At 40.2% G+C, this 18166-nt stretch overlaps 1 protein-coding gene across 6 annotated transcripts in view; it reads left to right on the top strand.

Annotated features, from left to right (window-relative positions):
* The window catches only part of PCSK5 (proprotein convertase subtilisin/kexin type 5), a 507422-nt gene that overhangs the window by 53954 nt on the left and 435302 nt on the right, over positions 1 to 18166 (top strand). Inside the window, exon 1 of one of the 6 annotated variants that reach the window (XM_060409351.1) lies at positions 17186 to 17435. The exons of the other annotated variants lie outside the window; for them this stretch is intronic. Within the exon in view, the coding sequence (XP_060265334.1) occupies positions 17427 to 17435 (9 nt within the window). The 5' untranslated portion in view covers positions 17186 to 17426. Of the gene's footprint in view, positions 1 to 17185; positions 17436 to 18166 lie in introns of those variants that run through there. 6 annotated transcript variants of the gene reach the window in all.

Genomic DNA, 18166 nt, shown 5'->3' with positions numbered 1-18166 from the left:
CATGCAAAGAGTTGACTCATTGGAAAAGACTCTGATGCTGGGAGGGACTGGGAACAGGAGGAGAAGGGGACGACAGAGGATGAGATGGCTGGATGGCATCACTGACTCGATGGATGTGAGTCTGAGTGAACGCTGGGAGTTGGTGATGGACAGGGAGGCCTGGCGTGCTGCAATTCATGGGGTCGCAAAGAGTCAGACACGACTGAGCAACTGAACTGAACTGAACTGACTGAAGGTATGAGCTTCTACAACAGCGGGTGATGAAATGAAAATGGAATGAAAACAACATTCTGAATTTCTAGATAGGTCTGGTCTTAGTTCAGGTTGCTTAGGACAAGATATCATAGACTAGGTAGCTTGCAAGCAACAGAAATTTATTTCCTCTTGTCTTAGAGGCTGGGAAGTTCAAGGTGATGAACTTGATCAAGTTCAAGATCAAGGTGATGGCAGATTTCTTGTCTGGTGAGAGCCCACTTCCTGGTTCATAGACAGTTATCCTCTTACTGTAATATCACCTGGCAGAAGAGGCAAGGGAGCACTCTGGGATCTCTTTTATAATAGCACTAATCTCATTTATAGGAGCTCCACCCTCATGACCTAATTATGTTCCAAAGACCAGACCTCTAGATGCCATCACGTTGAGTATTAGGTTTCAACATACGAATTTTGCAGAAACGCAAACATTTGGTCTGTAACATGTCTTAAGAAGGGAACTTTAGAGCCACAGATTCTGTTGAACTCTTGGGCAACTTAAGATATAATAAGTAAGCAATAAGTGAAAACAGCAAAAAACAACAAAAGCCAGCAACAACAACAAAACTCAAGCTGTTTTATTTGTCTGACTTTGAAGAGAAACATACTGATTTATATATTTATTTTAATGAATGTGAGAGTAAATAAGAGAGCCAACTAAAACATCACCATTGAAAAGGCATGATTTGTTAAAAAGCGCTTGTGAATTTTGTTTCTGTGCTCAATTCTACCAAATGCCAATCAATTCTTATGACATAAAAAAGAGGCAATATGGTACAGCAGAAAGAAGCTTTGGATCCTTATTCTTGCTCTGATCTCTGGGGAGTGAGCACTTAATTTCCTCTGACCATTGATTCTCCCCTCATTTGAAGACTCATCATTGTTCATGCATGTACTCAGGGAAATATTGATGTATAGTACAGTATAACGATTTGTACATATAAGAAAAGATCAAAAGCATAGGTTAAATTCTTATAATAAAATAGTAAGTTCTCCATTAAAATGATGTTATAAATCTATACATACTAGTAAGGAAAAATCTTGAAAATGATATGTAAAGTAAAAAAAATAAAAACTGTATAGAAGAGCCTATCCTGTTTATGTTTTATGTTTAAAAACAAAAAGACCAGTGTATATGTGTGTGTAGTTATATACAGCATAGGTTTGGAAGGAAACACAAACATGTAAAAATAACTGTTAATAATTACCTTTCCACACTGTTTGACGTTTAAAAAAATGTTTCTACTGACCCTGTTTTTGTTGATATCAACAATGCTTTGATATTTCATATATGTGAGTTCATTTCTTTTCTCATCTGCCTGTATCTTTCATTTGATGTGGTGATTGATCATTTGCTCCTTCTTGAAAAACAACTCTTTCTGGGTGGTTCTCCACCACCTCACCTATAAATTTTAGAGAGCTCAGGGCTCAGCTTTATGCTGGTAATTTATATTTATATAAATATAAATTTATATCTAATTTATATCTTCTAATTTATATCTCCTTCTCTCACCTCCCTGACATCTCCAATTAGATATCTAGTAAGCATCAAAACCATTCTATGACATATAAAATACTTTTAATTTCCATCCATCACCATGGCACTTTTCCTTTTAAGTAAATGGCACCATAATTTATCTAGATATCCTAGCCAAAAATAGAACAATCTATTCTTGATTCTCTCCCTTTTCCTTGTTTCCCCTCATGGAACCAGTAAGAGATCCTGCTGGCTCCACCACTAAAATTTATCTTGAAGCTGGGAATCTGGGCTTTCCTTTCCTGCACTGCCACCAGCCTGGTTAACCCACCCTCGTCTTTAACTTGGACCCCAGCAATTGCTTCCACATCCACTGTTGTTCTTCTGCAGTCATTCTCCACAGAAAGTAAACTTCTTAAACTGTACAGAGATCAAGTCTTGTAAAGAGTTTCCATGGACTTTGGAGTAAAATCCTTTTTCTTAATGATCTTTCAGGACCATCATGATCTGGCCTCTTCCTACCTCCATGAGCTAGGCTTTGAAATGCCTCTTTCTTGTTTATCACTTGCAGTCACATTGACCTCTTTCTATAAACACCAAACTCTTTCCCTTTGGCTGGAACAAATTTCCTTTGGTCTTTGCATAAAGGTTTCTTCTCCCCATTCACATATCAAAGCAAATGTCACCTCCTTTGAAGGACCTTCAGGAGTCATCCTTGCTAATATACATCCTTAAGCTCATCTGCCCAGCTCCTGTCTAGCTTGTCATATTAATTTCCTCTTTGATACCTATCTGAATTTGAAACCATATTGTTTCTTTATTTGATTATTGCAGGTTTTCCCTTCCAGGATAAGACTCAGTAAAGGTAGGAGCCCCATCTAATTAACTGTAGTATACCCTTGACCTGGAATAATATCTGGCACATAAGGACCATCAATAGGAGAATAAATGAATGAATAAATGATATTTACAAATTAACTTTTACAGGAAAATAAATGATGGAGGAAATAATAAAGGGGCTATAACTTTCTCTCAATTTGCTTAGAACTCATCATTTTATGGTGACATACATAGTACTATCTCATTTTTGGGCAGCCAGTTGGAGAAACTGTTTCATAAAATGAAAGAAGTATTGAATAGAGTTGGGATATTTGGATTCTGGTCTTAGCAGTTCTCCTAGCTCAACTTGCTATTAGCAGGTCACTCCTCACTGGGCTTATTTCACTTGTAAAATCATGGAGCAGGTGATCTATTTTCTGACTTTCATTCTGAGCCATTAATTACCATCTTGAACCGATGTCACTTGTGATTTTGCTGTTGGTCCACATTGCCTATCAAATGTTCCCTTTTCATATTCCTGTTCTAATGTCTTTCCAAACTTCCTCCTTCTCTTTCTCCCAGTACTTAGAATAGTTCTTAGCACATTCAGCTCTCTCTCTGGACCCTGTTCTACCTGAAAGAGTGAATTTTGCAATTAGACTTGAGGATAACCTGGTTAGTCTTGAGACAGATACAGACCTTACCTATTCAGCAATGCGTATGATAAATGAGGAACAGGTAACATTGCTTCTTTGTTTTCACAGTATCTGTCTCTCACTGATACAAAAATATGATAAAAAGAATGATAGTTATTATTACTGATGTTCATGAATTCCAAAAGGCAGTTTTGTATAGCAAGACATAGTTAACACAAGTTCTTCTAAGGAATTTAATATTTTATGTGGTTTTTGGAGAAATACCTTCTGAATGGACAACAAAAGGGAACAAAATTTTAAAAGCTTGCCATGGAAATTAGAAATATATTGGGAGGGTAGTGAGAATGGTAGGTAAGGAAGTAGAAATAGAAGAGGCCAAAAATAAAATCAGATTGAATAAGGGTGGGCACAATTCATGGAAACTGTTGGTGGGATGTAGATTCTTCTTTAATCTGTTGACAAAGCTAAACAAGTGTTTTCAGGTTTGAGTTTTCAAGCCTAGGCAGTGATCCTACACCCCAGAAATAAAAAGGGCAAAAGGCGAGCAGAGTGAGCAGATGAAGGGCAGGACTGTGTCTTAGCGCAAAGTTACTTGGCTCAGCTTGGCTCAGGTCAGCTCAGCTCAAGCTGTCAGCCTTTGCTGTAGACAGAATGTTCCAGTAATGTCCCTCAAGATATGGACAAGCTTTGCTGACTTACTTTTTGGGCCAGCAGGAAGCCCCTTTTCAGGATCCATCTATTCACTAGAGAATATGAAAAAGATGGAGACTCCATGGAGACTTAGGGGAAAATATGGGGTCATTACTCAATACAGGGAAAACTGAATTCTCCCAGAAATGAGATAGCCTGCGAGGACTGTCTGGAGTTCAGGCATTCTTTCATTTACTTTCTCCAGGTATAATTTTGAGAGCTTATCTTGTTCAAAATACTGAGCTAGACACCAGAGCTTTTTCCCTGTAGAGCTTACCCATGGAGCTTGCTGCTGCTGCTGCTGCTGCTAAGTCGCTTCAGTCGTGTCCAACTCTGTGTGACCCCATAGATGGCAGCCCACCAGGCTCCCCCGTCCCTGGGATTCCCCAGGCAAGAACACTGGAGTGTGCTGCCATCGCCTTCTCCAACCCATGGAGCTTACCGTCTAGTAAACCTAAAGTCCAGGCTGGAAGCCAGAAAACCCAGTTCTCAGCATTAGTTCCTATCCTCAAATAATTCTGACAACACTGGAAAACTGAGACTTTTGAAAGCATCAATTAATACTTTTGGGGTTTTGGTTTTATTTTTTTTGGCCACACTATGTGGCATATCAGGTCCTAGTTCTATGTGGGATCCTTGTTACCTGACCAGGGCTCAAACCTGTGCCCCCTTACATTGGAAGCACAATGTCTTCACCACTGGACCACCAGGGAAGTTCCCCTTAATAAAGTTTTAAAAGCTTTCCACGAACACTTTCAAGTTTCTATTTATATTTAGGCTTCCAAATAACAGAATATATTCTTAATACTAGCATGTCCCAAATATTGTATGGGCCATACTTCTATTAAAATAATATGTTTTCGCCTGAAATGGAAAGTTAACTGAGTGTTCTCTGTTATTATTTTGTATGCCTGACAATTCTAATTTATAGGCAAATCATTTTGAGATTATAGTTATGAAAAAGCATACTGATACTGAGACGTTAGTACATGTAACTACCGTAAGGCACAGCTAAGGGTAAAAATGGATCAAAACCGCCTTCTACCACGACCACAGTAAATCAGGAGATTTCCCATGTTTCCTATGTCATGAAGTGTTCGTTATCATTATATAAGAGCCTGCTTAGAGTAACCATTATTTATTTACCATATATGTATGTTGGGACATTTAGATTGATTCCCAGCTTATAGTAAAGCCATTAAAGTTCCCCTGTCCCCACCCATGATAATTGCTTCTTTGTTGTTTGGTAGAAAATCTCTTTCAGCCCCTAGTAAAACATTTTACAAAGTGTTCTTCTTGATTCCAAGAGACAAAGCCAATTTTCTCTGTGGCTGAGCTCTGTATACCTGACCTCTGTGTGTGTGGGCGGGGCGGAGGCGGGGGGCACTACAGCTAACCTGAAAGCAGCCACAACAAGGGCATTTGAAATGAAAGCATCTATTTATCAGCCTTCTGGTCAGCTGTGCAGACTTGTAGATTTTAAAGCAGTGTCATTATAACAGTGCCCCTTCATAAGAGAAAGTTCCAACTCCTTAGACATGAGTTCTAACCAGTAGTTGTTATTAACTGATAGGAACAGGTTCGGAGAAGGCAATGGCACCCCAGTCCAGTACTCTTGCCTGGAAAATCCCACGGACGGAGGAGCCTTGTGGGCTGCAGTCCATGGGGTCGCTTAGAGTCAGACATGACTGAGCGACTTCACTTTGACTTTTCACTTTAATGCATTGGAGAAGGAAATGGCAACCCACTCCAGTGTTCTTGCGTGGAGAATCCCAGGGATGGCAGAGCCTGGTGGGCTGCTGTCTATGGGGTTGCACAGAGTTGGACACAACTGAAGCGACTTAGCAGCAGCATCAGTAGCAGGAGGAACAGGTTGGAAGTCCAGCCTAGAACAGAACCTGAGACTGGTAAATTACCCCTGAGAGGGCAAAGGCTCCAGTGTGGCTCTAAAGGAAGATAACAAGATGAATCACTAGTACAGAGAGCTGGACTTTTCCAGTTCCTTGACTCGCCAGCTCCACCTTTGCAGGGCATTGGGATTATCTCACTGGGAATAAAATTTAGAATGTTTCTCCCTTTTGCATCAGTTCTAGCATCCTGTATATGAGTTAATAACAGTGGTAGGGAATTAGGAAGCCATTCTTTAAGAGTCAATTTTCTCTTATCAGAAGTGTAAGCAGAGCCCATGTTTACCCTTATGTGTCTAATTCAAATTTATAGTTGAGCAAACTGTGAAGTGACAGGCACAGCTCTCCGCATTTGTGGCATAATTTACAAGTTTTTAATCTGATATGTTACATGACTAGAAAGAATACTCATGGGGAAAATGGTACCTAACAGCTTTTTAAGCTGGGATATGTTTTTATTAAATCCTTTAAAATCTTCACTGTGTTATGTATATATTTTAATTCTTCATAATTGGTTTTCCCCATTTCATTATGATTTTCAGACATACAGCAAAATTAAAGAATTTAAAATGATCACCATTATACTTGCTGTTTAGAGTCCACCATTAGGATTTACATGCTTTTTTTATCTCCTATCTATGTACCTATCCATCTTTACTCATCTATTAATCCATTTAATTTGCATATCTATGCACCTGTCTGTGATCATTTATCCATTTATCCATCTGGTTTTTGATGTATTTAAAAATAAATTGCAAGCATCAGTCCATTCCCTTTCAAGCACTTCAGCATGCATGCCATTAATGTATTTGCTTTCTGGGATTTTTTTTTTTTTTAATATAAACTTCATGTACAGTGAAACTCACAAATGTTAAATGTACACAGTCTTGGAGACCTGACAAATGCATACATATGTGCAGCCTAAAACCCGTTCAGGGTCTAGATTGTTCCCATCACCCCCCAAGCCTCTTCCCCAGTCACTAGTCTCCCTCCCGAAGAAAATCACTGTTTAATTTTTTCCTGCCATAAATTGACTTTTTAAAATTAAGGTCTAATTTACAGAGTAGAATCTGTCCTTTTTAGTGTACAGTTTTGTTAATTGTGATAAATGTAGACAGCTGTGTAACCACCACCACAATACACAGATCAGTCCCATCACTGCTAGAAATCCTTCTGCTTCGTTTACAGTCATCCCCCTTCCTCCACACCCAGCGTCTGGCAACCACTGATCTGGTTTCCATCCCTATAGTTTTGCCTTTTCTAGAATGTCATATGAATGGGTTAAAGTAGTTTGTAGCCTTTCGAGTCTGGATTCTTTCACCTAGTATAATGCATTTGAGATTTCTTGCACAAGGTTGTGTGTGTATCCATGGTTTGTTCCTTTTTATTGCTGAAAGAAAAGTGTTAGTCACTCAGTCATGTCCAACTCTTTGAGATCCCACAGACTGTAGCCCACCAGGCTCCTCTGTCCATGTAATTCTCAAGGCAAGAATACTGGAATGTGTTGCCATTTTCTTCCCAAGGGGATATTCTCAACGCAGGGCTCAAACCCAGGTCTCCTACATTGCAAGCAAATTCTTTACTATCTGAGCCACCAGGGAAGCCCTTTTATTGTTGAGTAGTGTTCTATTGTGTGGCTAGACCACAGTTTATCCATTCACTGGTTGAAGGACATTTGGATCATATCAGATTTTGGCAAATATGTATAAAGCTGCTATATACCAAGTGTAATAGATTTTTAAGTCTGCTATGAGGTGGATTTGCCCTACTCAGGTTTTGGTATTTATTTGTAAATTCCCAGTCCTCTATCAGACGTGGGACAAATGCATAATCAGGAGTTGCTAGAAGTGTGAATTATATGATCTGGAGAAAAAGTGTTTAGTTATTTCACTCATATGAAATTTGCAGCTTGTAAATCCAAGTTGTCAGTATGTGTTACATGACATTTTTCATTTTGATTTTGGAAGCCTGAAAAAAATATCATTAACTGTTTGAATTTCATAGTTTAAAGTGTCTCTCTTATGGGTGATTTTTTTCAGTTGGGTTTGGAGCATTTTTCTCTCCTTGGCAGGACAAATATTTTGATTTTCTAGCCTCATTTCAGAAGCAAGTATGTATAATTCACCCTGATGTACTGAGTACCAAGGGCAAAGATTTGATGGTAAAGGAGCAAGAAAAGTGAGATTGGGAAGAAAGGATATGGGAGAGGGGAGGGCTCCACAGAGCAGTAAGAACCACCAATAAATATTTCATTGGGTTGCTATGTGGCAGCGGTTACACCAGGTCAAGTTGCCTAACAGTAAGTCTGCTTGATGCCGGTTTTTAGTGAGCTGAGAGACTGATGAAGGGATAAATTTCACCATAAGATTGTGCTTTTGTTTGGGTCAGACATCCAGTGCCAAATGTGAGAAGCTGCCAGGTGCCTACTGGGATGAAACCTGCTTGTCTCTTCTTGCTTCTTGCATTTTCTGTGAAAGCAGAAATAATTTGGTCGTTTCACTTACGTGTGTGTGTGTGCATTCATAATAGAGTTGGAAATAGCAAAACAAAGAGCTTGCTTTGTTCATTTGCTCAATATTCACTAGAAACGTATTAGGCAGCTATCAAATCCCCACACTTTTGAAATTTTAAGTCAGAATAATCAGACCTTAGTGAAAGAAAAAGATTTCTATGTAGTTTTGTCATTATTGTAAGAATTAAAGCAGAAGTGAAATTAGGCTTATTTGCCTCAGTAAAATCCTGTGGGGATGATAGGCTTCCCTCTTTTCTCTGAGTCAAGAAGGAAACAGTGATATAGAAAACTTTGGACTTAGCATTGCACCAAAAGGTGCTAAACAGATAAACTCCAAATAGGAATAAAAGGATAGGAGGCCATCTGAATTAATAATTAATAAGATTAATAACTGGTAATTGTGTGACTAAACAGTACATGGAAACAGAGAAAACCGAGTGATTTTGAATATACTTGGAATTTTGTTTCTAGAAACAGGCATGTTCACCCCCCGCCGCATGTGTGGTTTGTTCAGGATTTCTGAGACTCATCAGGGAAGCACTTTTTCTTTATAGGTATATTATTGTTAAGATTAAGTTCATCAGTCATTTTAACACTCAAGGAACATCAATAATCTGTCTTTGTGTCTGTAGACCTGGATGCAGCTTATGAATTTACAAGTGTACAAGTTGGCTAATGATCCTCCTAGGAGGGAGGGGAAGTGCATCCTTATCTAGCTCCCTCTCCTTCTTCTCCTGCTCAAGAAAGCTGATGTCTCACCAGGAAGACTCTGTGGTACTTTATCCTTATTATAATGATAGCTGTGTTACAAAGTTATTGAGTTACAGTGCCATGGCTTCTTTCAAGATCAAATTTATTCATAATTGCAGCTGTTACAATGGCAATTTGTTACACTTAAAATGCTTGGCTCTCCAAACACCACTATTAAGGCGAGTGAAGAGGGAGTTTGGCTGCCTGGATCAAGTGGATTTAGACCTGAGGAAAACCAAAGGGAAATTAATACATACATATCCCATGGAAACCTCCAACCACTCAAGTCAGCCGACAGACAGGAGCATGGCCTGAAAAACTGTCTTACTCTTTCGCTGTAGGGCTTTCTCAACAGGAGACCAAGTCTGTGCAGCGCTTGCCAGCGAGAAAGGAAAATGATAAAAAAGCATGCTAAGACCTTCCTTACTAGTGGTGGCATATAGGTCTCTACTGCTGTCTGTTGACATTCTATCTAAACTATGAAACATCTTTCTTTTCTTGAATACACATCTTTCTCAAAAACTGTTTTGGAAATGTTTTCTGATTGACACTAAATATTGACTGTATCCTAATAAAAACTCCATTTGTGTGGATCACAGTCATTCAAAATAGATACTTTGAAAGAAAAATTAGCATTCATCAAGCCCCTACTATATGCTGAATCCCTGTGCTATGCAGTTGATTAATGCTGTCATTTAATGTTTTAGACAAACTTTGGAAGAAGGGCATTTCTTTCCAGGACAAAGACTCAGAGAGGTTAGGTGGTTTTGTCAAAGTGTGTGCTGTTTTCACTCCACCATGCTTACTCCTGCCTTTGACAAAGATAAAAAGCAGGAGGGTAAGAAATAGCAGTTAAGAAAGTTTAACATTCCTTAGGCTGAAAAATCAGCTTGCCTTCTCCCAACTCTTTAAATCCGCTCTCACCAACACTTTAGTCATTTCTAATGATTTAAGTAATTTTAAATAACTTAAAACACTTAAACTTCAGTTTTAAACAGTAACTTCCAATTAATTCAGTTACACTTAACTGACGTCGGGAAACTACTGTTATGTCTAAAAGTAAGAAAAAAATCATCATCATAAATACTGATAGCCTGCTTATTCTGTGTCAGGCTCTGTAGTAGTAGCTCTATATTAATATATACTAACTTGGTGCTTTGCAACTATTTTTTCTTGTTATTGTCCTCCTCAGGGGTGAAATTCAATTAACCTTACTAATTTGAATTTGAATTAACTTCAATTTTACTATAATGAGAAACATTAAATAAGTTTTTTTTAAACATTAAGTTAAGGAATAAGTTTTTGTCAGGCAGAGTTGAGCTGAGAGCACCACAAACCGTTCTAATGTCTAAGATCTTTCACCCTCCAACAATAGACCTCTTGGTGAGAATACATATACTAACTCAAATCATTTGATGCTAACCCTAAGAGTGAAGTCAGCCCTAAGAGTGAGGTCCTGTGATTAGTTTACCCACTTTACAGATGAGAAAACAAAGACCTTGAGAGGTTAAGTAAATTGTTTAAGAAGCTAAAGTTTCCAGGCTGTACCGTCTTAACCGTTTTATGCTGTGTTGCTTCTGACTCTCTAGTCATTCATACCAGTAGATGCCTTTCTATAAATACATTTTACACTGTCTCAAACAGTAATCTTTGTTAGCAACGTGGTTGAGTCTGTCTGAGTCTGTCCTGTTTGTTACCTTCTAGTTAACATACATTTGAGTTCTGGCTTTGGCATACTTTGTTGATCTCAGCCTGAGCCCTTTACTCTGTCCCCTGTCTCAACACTTTACTCTTTTATCAACTTTAATCCTTTAGATAACCTACTACTGGACTCAGCAAGCAATCCATATGTTCCAAAGTGCATGCATGTCCTGAGTCACTTCCCAGATAATTTTCCATTGCAGCATAAATTGTGGGTGGCTGTTCAACATCTCATCACACTTTTGAAAATCTATTAATATCATTTAAATGTTTCTTTGAAATAATTCTAGATTCATGGACAAAATAGTGAGTCAGATGGACCACCTTCTGTGAAACCTAAGAGATTAATAGAAAGATTTGTATGTAACTTAAGGTGCAAAATAGACAGAAATATTGAAATGATAGCTGGAAGGCACTGCTGCCTGAAGATCAATTAGAGACAAAGATAAAATATTTTGGAACCTGGGCAGGATTATAAAACAGATGTAGTTTTTCCCTGGTGACTTGCCTCTCACTGAAGTCTTCTCTCTCCCCTGTATCTTTACATTTCTTGTTCTCAGCATTCTCAATATTCTCTTCTTCAGCAGTTCTGAGACTGACTTTCAAAGCCTTTAATTCACAACAAGTTATAAAAGACCAATAATTGCTTCAAGTAGTATTCCTTCCCAGAGGATTTGCAGTTTGGCAGAAATTGAAGCTTAGACGTTAAGGGTGACAGTTTCAACTCAGGGTGAGGAAATTCACAGGAGAGCTTTACTGATGTGCTCCTGGAAGCCTCCCCAGATGGCTGTAGAGTACAGACTCACCCATAGGCCTGTCTCTCAGGTTCCAAATCGAATTGAGGTGTTGGTTTCATGGGATTTCCTATGTATCCACCTTTTCTAAGATGTGAACTCCATGCTAAGTGAATCCCACCTTCTCTTGGCTATTGTGTCTTGTTATGAAACCATGTCTTGACTCAGTCCTGAGAGAAGGCTATGGGCCCAGTGATGAGTGAGATGGCTTCGGCTCTTGGCTCCTCCCGGTGGCCGTGTGGGTGGTCTTGCTTGCCTTAGTTTCTCCATCTGTTTTAGTGGAAAGGATCTTAACATTGTAGGAGATCCCAGAACGGAATGTGCTGTGTAAACACAAGGCAATGTTGTTACAATAAATAGCAAATTAGTGACTCTAGCTTAAATTTCTTACACTTGAGGACTTGTGGGTGGACCAAAGAATCAGAAATTGTCACTAGGAAAAAAAGAATTTCCTTCCTCCTATTTTCTGACAAAAACAGAATTTGAGAATTTTGGCTACCATCTGTTGAGAGACTCAATTCTGCCTCTCCCAGTGGAAGGCTGGAATTGGGGCTGCAGTGGAGTCTGGCATTCTCTTAATGAGCTGGCTTGTTGAGATCTGCCTCAAGTGCTCTAAACTGTGTCTCTAGCTTTTTGGTTTTCTAATTTTTACAAATCTCATTTTTTTTTTTAATTTAAAATATCCTGTTGAAATATGTTGCTGTATTAAGATTGACATTTCCTGTTAGGCGCAAAGAGATGAGAATGTCTCTGTTATGGTAGTCTAGCTTCCTTATGAGACAATCGGACACATAGAAAGTGATGCTTGCTGGTGTTGAATGGCATTACTGTTTTAGGTGATTCTGTTCTGGGAGATTCTGTTTCCATTTCACATCCCTCCCCCACCCCTCCAAGGATGCATAAGTGGGCGAACAGATCCTCCTTTCTCACCTGAGAGGGATAGTTTAAGAAACAGAGAAAAGGACAGCAGCTTTCTGCCCTGAATCCCAGATCTTAAGATTTGTCCCATGCAGTGTGCCATTTATTGGGGGTAATAATATCTGTCTTGTCTACCTAGCTAGTCGTCTTGAAGCTCCAATGACATTTGAAGATTTTTTGTAAACTTGGAAAGATCTGTAAAAGTGACACATGAGCGATAGCAAGTGTAAGATTGAAACTGGAGTAAACCTAGCTAACTTTTTATGATGCTTGGGTGAGAACGGCCCCTGAGTTTATTGGGCCAAGAATAAACTCAGCCTTTGACCCAGTTCAGGCTCAACCATGGTCAGGACTTGACTTTTTGAGCTCCTGTCCCAGTTGGAATAGAGTGGAGTTCAGGAGTGGAGAATGAAGCAATTTTATTAGGACATTCTACTCTGTGTATTCCACAGTGGTTTGTCCAACCTGACTGTAAACAGCAGCTGGAAGACATTCTGCTGAATCCCCCTGTGTATCCATGGTTTGTGCAGCTTGGAGTTCAGGGGAAAGTCTTGAGCTGTAGAGGCTTAAAAAAAGCCAAAAAGCTGTTTGCAGAAATAAGGCCACTACCTATGCGAGATTCATGAACTTAAAACACTCTGGGACTCAGTTTATTCTGTGTGGCAGGGTTGTTTTAGAGGTTAATTGAGATAATGCACATGGAATTTTCTTTCCATGGAAGACTAGGCCCTTGATTTGAAGTCAGAAAAAAACATTTCTGTTTTTATTCTTCATTAGCAGTGAATATTTGGGCTAATAATTTTTAGCTCTATGGGCAAAGGTTTCCTTCTCTATGAAATGGAAATTATGATAAGAACTCATATAAAGGTTACAGAGGTTGATTTATGCAGAAGACATGTTATAAAATTGAAAACAGTGTATTCATTTATTCATTCAGTCAACACTATACATCTACTTTGAATTTTTGCCCGTAAAGAGTTAGCAATCTAGAGGCAAGAGAAACTGGCAGTTATAGCACAATGGAAGTGTGCCCACAATGGAAGTGTGCCCATGACATGGAGGGAACATTGAGGAAAAAAGTGTAATTATTTGAGGAATCTGGAATATCTTCCTAGAGCAGTGGTGACCCATAAACCAAACTTTATGGAATAGAAGTTGGGCTGCAGGCAAGAAAACTGACAGGGACAAGGGTTTCTAAAGGAGAAGACTGGCGAGGCTTTCTGGCCTGTGGCAGGAAATGGTGGTACGTTCACTTTGGCTGGAGCAGAGGGGTGTATGTATGCCAGGAGGTAGGTAAGATGGGGAGGTACAGAGGAGGAGTCTGATAAGGAGGAACCCTAGGAACCAGGTCTTGATGCCTGCCTAGGTCATACCCAAGCGTGTAGGCTTCAGCTTGCATGTGTTGGAGTGTCATGTCCTACATGTGAGACTACAGAATAGCATGGACTTATTCAAGGAGGATGCTGCAGAGCTGCCGTGAGCTGCACATGCAGTCTGATACTCCTCATCGCCCCTTCCAAGATGAGAGAGGGATGGCAGTGAGCTTCTCACCTAAGCAGTCCACCACATTCCAGGGTGGCTGTGCTTGGGGCCAGTTCTGGGGCTCTGGCAAAAGTAGAGATGTTTGCCAGGTTAAGCTTAAGAAACCTTCTGAGAGTCAACTCACATTGGTCTCATCTGCAACAATAAACATTCAAGTTGAAAAAGCATTTACTGGGCACTACTGTGTACACGGCTCAACACTGTGCTAGATGCAAGGGAGAAATAAAGACAAGTAATGATAGTAGCTGCCTCTCATCAAGCCCTCGGTGTGGCTTTGGCACGGCTGTATGTGCTCTACTTGGGTTAACTCCTTTAAACACTCCTCTGAGATGGTATTGTAATCCCTTTTCCTCATAGCTCAGAATGAGCAGTGTTGCATATACACCTAGTCTGTAGAGGAGCTCGGCTCTCAGACTCAGGTGCCCAGGACCAAGAATCCATGCTCCAGTGCCTGCTTGTGGCATGTGATGGAGACAGATGTATACATGGCTAAATGAATGGAAGATGGAGACTTGAGAGTAAAGGAAATTGTGGGAAATAATGTAGACTAGAATTAGGTTCCTTTTCCAACTGGGAAATGAAAATAAAATGCTTATTACAGGATATTAAATAAAACATAAAAAATTAAAAAATCTTTCTTTTGCTTACATTTCTTAAACCCTAAGTTAGAAGAATCAATCAGGGCAGATGTCAGATTCTAACAGGCTTATGAATTGAAGGAGAAATGAAAGAATGGGGAGGAATAAGATTAGTTTGAAAGAACCAAAGATAAGGGAAACTAAACAGGCTAGACTTTGGAAGGAGTGAGAAGTCTGAGAAAGCTCTGTGGGCAGCTAATCATTGAAAGGAAGTGGGGGTGGGGGAAGCAAAGCCATAGAGAGACACTGTCACAGAAAAAACTAATTTGTAATATTCAGGGAAAACAAGGCACGTGATCATGGGGGAAAGCATGATTAAGGAGAGAGAAAAAGGATATTTGAAATACTGAAGATTGCCAATTCGATCTTGTTGGTCTAAAGTTGAGTTTATTCGTTTTATTTATCGCAAGTTTGCCTTTGTTTGTTACTGCCCCAAATCATGTGCGTGGAAGAGGAAGGACAGAGTGAGCATCGGGCATCCTTAGGACTCCCGCCATGCTGTTTGCTTATATCTAACAGCTGTTTTCCAAGTGCATGCTAGCACCTCAGATCTCCGCGAGGTTCCATGATGAATTCTAATCTTCCAGAATTTTGAGAGTGAAAAGGGGTGCAGATGACACCAGGACAACAGGCTTGAACTGCAGATGTCCTGGTCCAACAGGGACATCTGATCACTCTGTCCATGATGATTAAGGCTCTCCACGGGCTTAAGTTATTTTATTGACTGCCTTATAAATCAAACTGCAAAAAAAAAAAAAAAATCAAACTGCAATCTGCATCCAATCACAATGAACAGTGGAATGGTAGAGTGCTGAAGGACTGGGTCAGGCAGCAAGTACCAGCAAGGACATTTTCTTGCTAATCTAAGAGAAGAGCTCTGTCTTGGTCCCTGATTCCACCAGTTACTGTCGCCCCAACTGAACTGAGTCTTATGTGATTGGACTGAGCCCAAAGTTCAGGTTTCTGTGACTATGTAGCCTTATGTCCCTGACAAGGCACAGATGGTGGGACTGATGTACCACTGCAGGGAAATGATTCAGGGTTGCACTGACTTGATACAAAGTGACTTAGCTCCAGAGAACATCCAAGAGATTTAGAGCTTTTTAGTCAACTAGTGACATTTTCTTAACAGTTTAATTGAGCAGTTGGTTGATATTTTACAATTCATTCTCTCATTAAATCATTTAAATGAGTCTCCAGAATGGCAGCCACAGGTGGCCACTGTGTACTTGGCACGTAGCTAGGACAGCAGGGTGTGTGCTCAGCCCTGTCCAACTCTTTGCAACTCCATGGACTATAGCCCGCCAGGCTCCTCTGTCCAGGGGATTCTCTAGGCAAGAATACTGGGGTAGGTTGCCAAGCCCCTCTCCAGAAGACCTTCCCAACCCAGGGTTCTAACCTGCATCTCAAGTCTCTTGCATTTGCAAGCAGGTTCTTTACCACTAGCACCACCTGGGAAGCCCATAGTACAGCTGTGGACCTCAGTTTTTAAATGTACTTAATTAACTTTAAAGTTTAAAACTTATCCTTGATCCAGTTTTTGGAAACTGGATTTAGGTATCTTTGATACAATTTGGGTATGTGAATCTACTATTTCTCCTGCCAATTTTATGGCGTCTAAGTACAGACCAAGTATTACCAATGAAAATGTGATGTCCTAATTGAGATTTGTTGTAAGGGTAAAGTACATACCTGATTTTAGAGACTTAGAACCAGAAAACAGAATGTATCTCATTAGTATATTAAATGTGTCTCATTAGTATATTAAAATAGCTTGTTAATGATTTCTTGTATTGCTTACATGATGAAATGATAATATTTTGGAGTAGTGTTAAAATTATTAAAATTCATTTCACCTGTTTCTTTTTGCCTTTTAATGGGTGGGGCCTCTAGCAAATCTAAAATGATGCACATGGTTGCTTTCTCCTTTTAATGAATAGCTCTGATTCAGGTGTTGATTACCTGCAGTGTCTCCAGCTCTGAGCTTACCACAAACAGGCTTGGAAGCAGCGAGGTTCCTGCCCTGGTAGAGCCTAGGGTGCCTGTACGGAGGGTGGAAAATAAACAGATACAGACAAATAAGCAGCATGATCCAGACTGTGGTGCTGCAAAGCAGTTCTGTAGGATGATGCTGAACTGATTGGTGGAGGGAGGCCACATTTACAGAGTGTGGTTGGGGAAAGCCTCCTGGGATACAGGGATGAATTGGCCTGAGACCTTGGAGGATGAGGAATTGCTGGGGGGATCATAGAAGGTTTCTTTGAAGAGAAGATCTTTGAGCTGAGCCCTGAAGTATGGGTAAAGTGTGCTTCTTTAGTTCATTCAGAAAGACTTCTTGAGCTACTGGGTCAAAAGGAGGATGTCGAGAAAGCGCCTGGCTTGAGACCAGGCTTGGCAACTCGGAAGGCTCAGCTCCAGCTGGGCCAGGGGCCAGGCCATCAGCCAGCACATGAGACAGTCTGTTGGCAGATTCACCCTCCTGCAGCCAGCGGGGTGTTCAAGCTAGGAATGTGACAGGGTGGCCCTTCCATAAGACTCCAGACGCTTTCAGTTTTGACAGCCGGGTAGTCACAGCAGAATACGCAGTAGATTTTTAAGCTGTGGTTTGTGCCTGGCTCGGTTGTTCCGCCTAACCTTGGAAAGGGGTGGAACGCATTGGGATTGATAGTTATTGTCCTCTGCTCTCTGAAGTCTCGGACTGAGAACCCGCATTTGTGATGGACACACAGAGTAGGCCCAGCTGTAAAGAGTGGCTCTGTCTGCGGGTTCCATGGAACTGGTAAGACATCACCCCCAGCTGGGTAGTTCAGATTGAAATGGGACCAACAAAAATGATGAGTGGGGCCAGAGTCCTTATTGGGCCTCTCCAGGGACTCAACACTGGGCCTGTCTTGCTTCTTAAGAAACGGTGTATGTCATGATCAATCGCATGGGATTTTGAGGCAGGTCTTGTCTTAATCCTGCCTTGCCAGTCCCTAGCTGTGAGAACATGGGCAGAAAGCTAAACCTGTCAGAGTCTCAGCTTCCTCTTTGCTGATCAAACCCTTTACATAATGTTAAGTGACCTCCTAGGGCTGTTATGGGGATTAAGCAGCCACCAGGGAAGTCCCAAGATGTATACATACAGTCTCGCTTATAGAAAGTGCCTGATAAATTATGCCTATTATTATTATTGGTATCATTTTCATTATTCTCATTTTTCTTTCTTTTATTCATTTTAAATACCATATAACAGCAGAGTTAAAGGATCAGCTCAGGCTCATGGCTCACTGGTTAGTCTTTTGGGGATACTTTATCTGACAATCAAGAGATCACTACTAACACCACTCTGGGGGGAAATAACGTAGTCTTGGCTCTCATAGGCTGCAGGCTCTGGCAAATCTATGGAAATCACAGCTTTCCTTTGACGTTATTCTCACATTTCCAGTTCTAACAATTTACAGTGAAAATCTAAGGAGCTTTTGTGTCTAAAATAAGCAACTTGGAAGTAGAATTACAGGGAGGCATCTT

The sequence above is a fragment of the Ovis aries genome, chromosome 2 (genome assembly GCF_016772045.2).
Source record: "Ovis aries strain OAR_USU_Benz2616 breed Rambouillet chromosome 2, ARS-UI_Ramb_v3.0, whole genome shotgun sequence".
In the NCBI taxonomy this organism is placed as follows: domain Eukaryota; kingdom Metazoa; phylum Chordata; class Mammalia; order Artiodactyla; family Bovidae; genus Ovis; species Ovis aries.
This window is presented reverse-complemented; position numbering and strand designations above follow the sequence as displayed.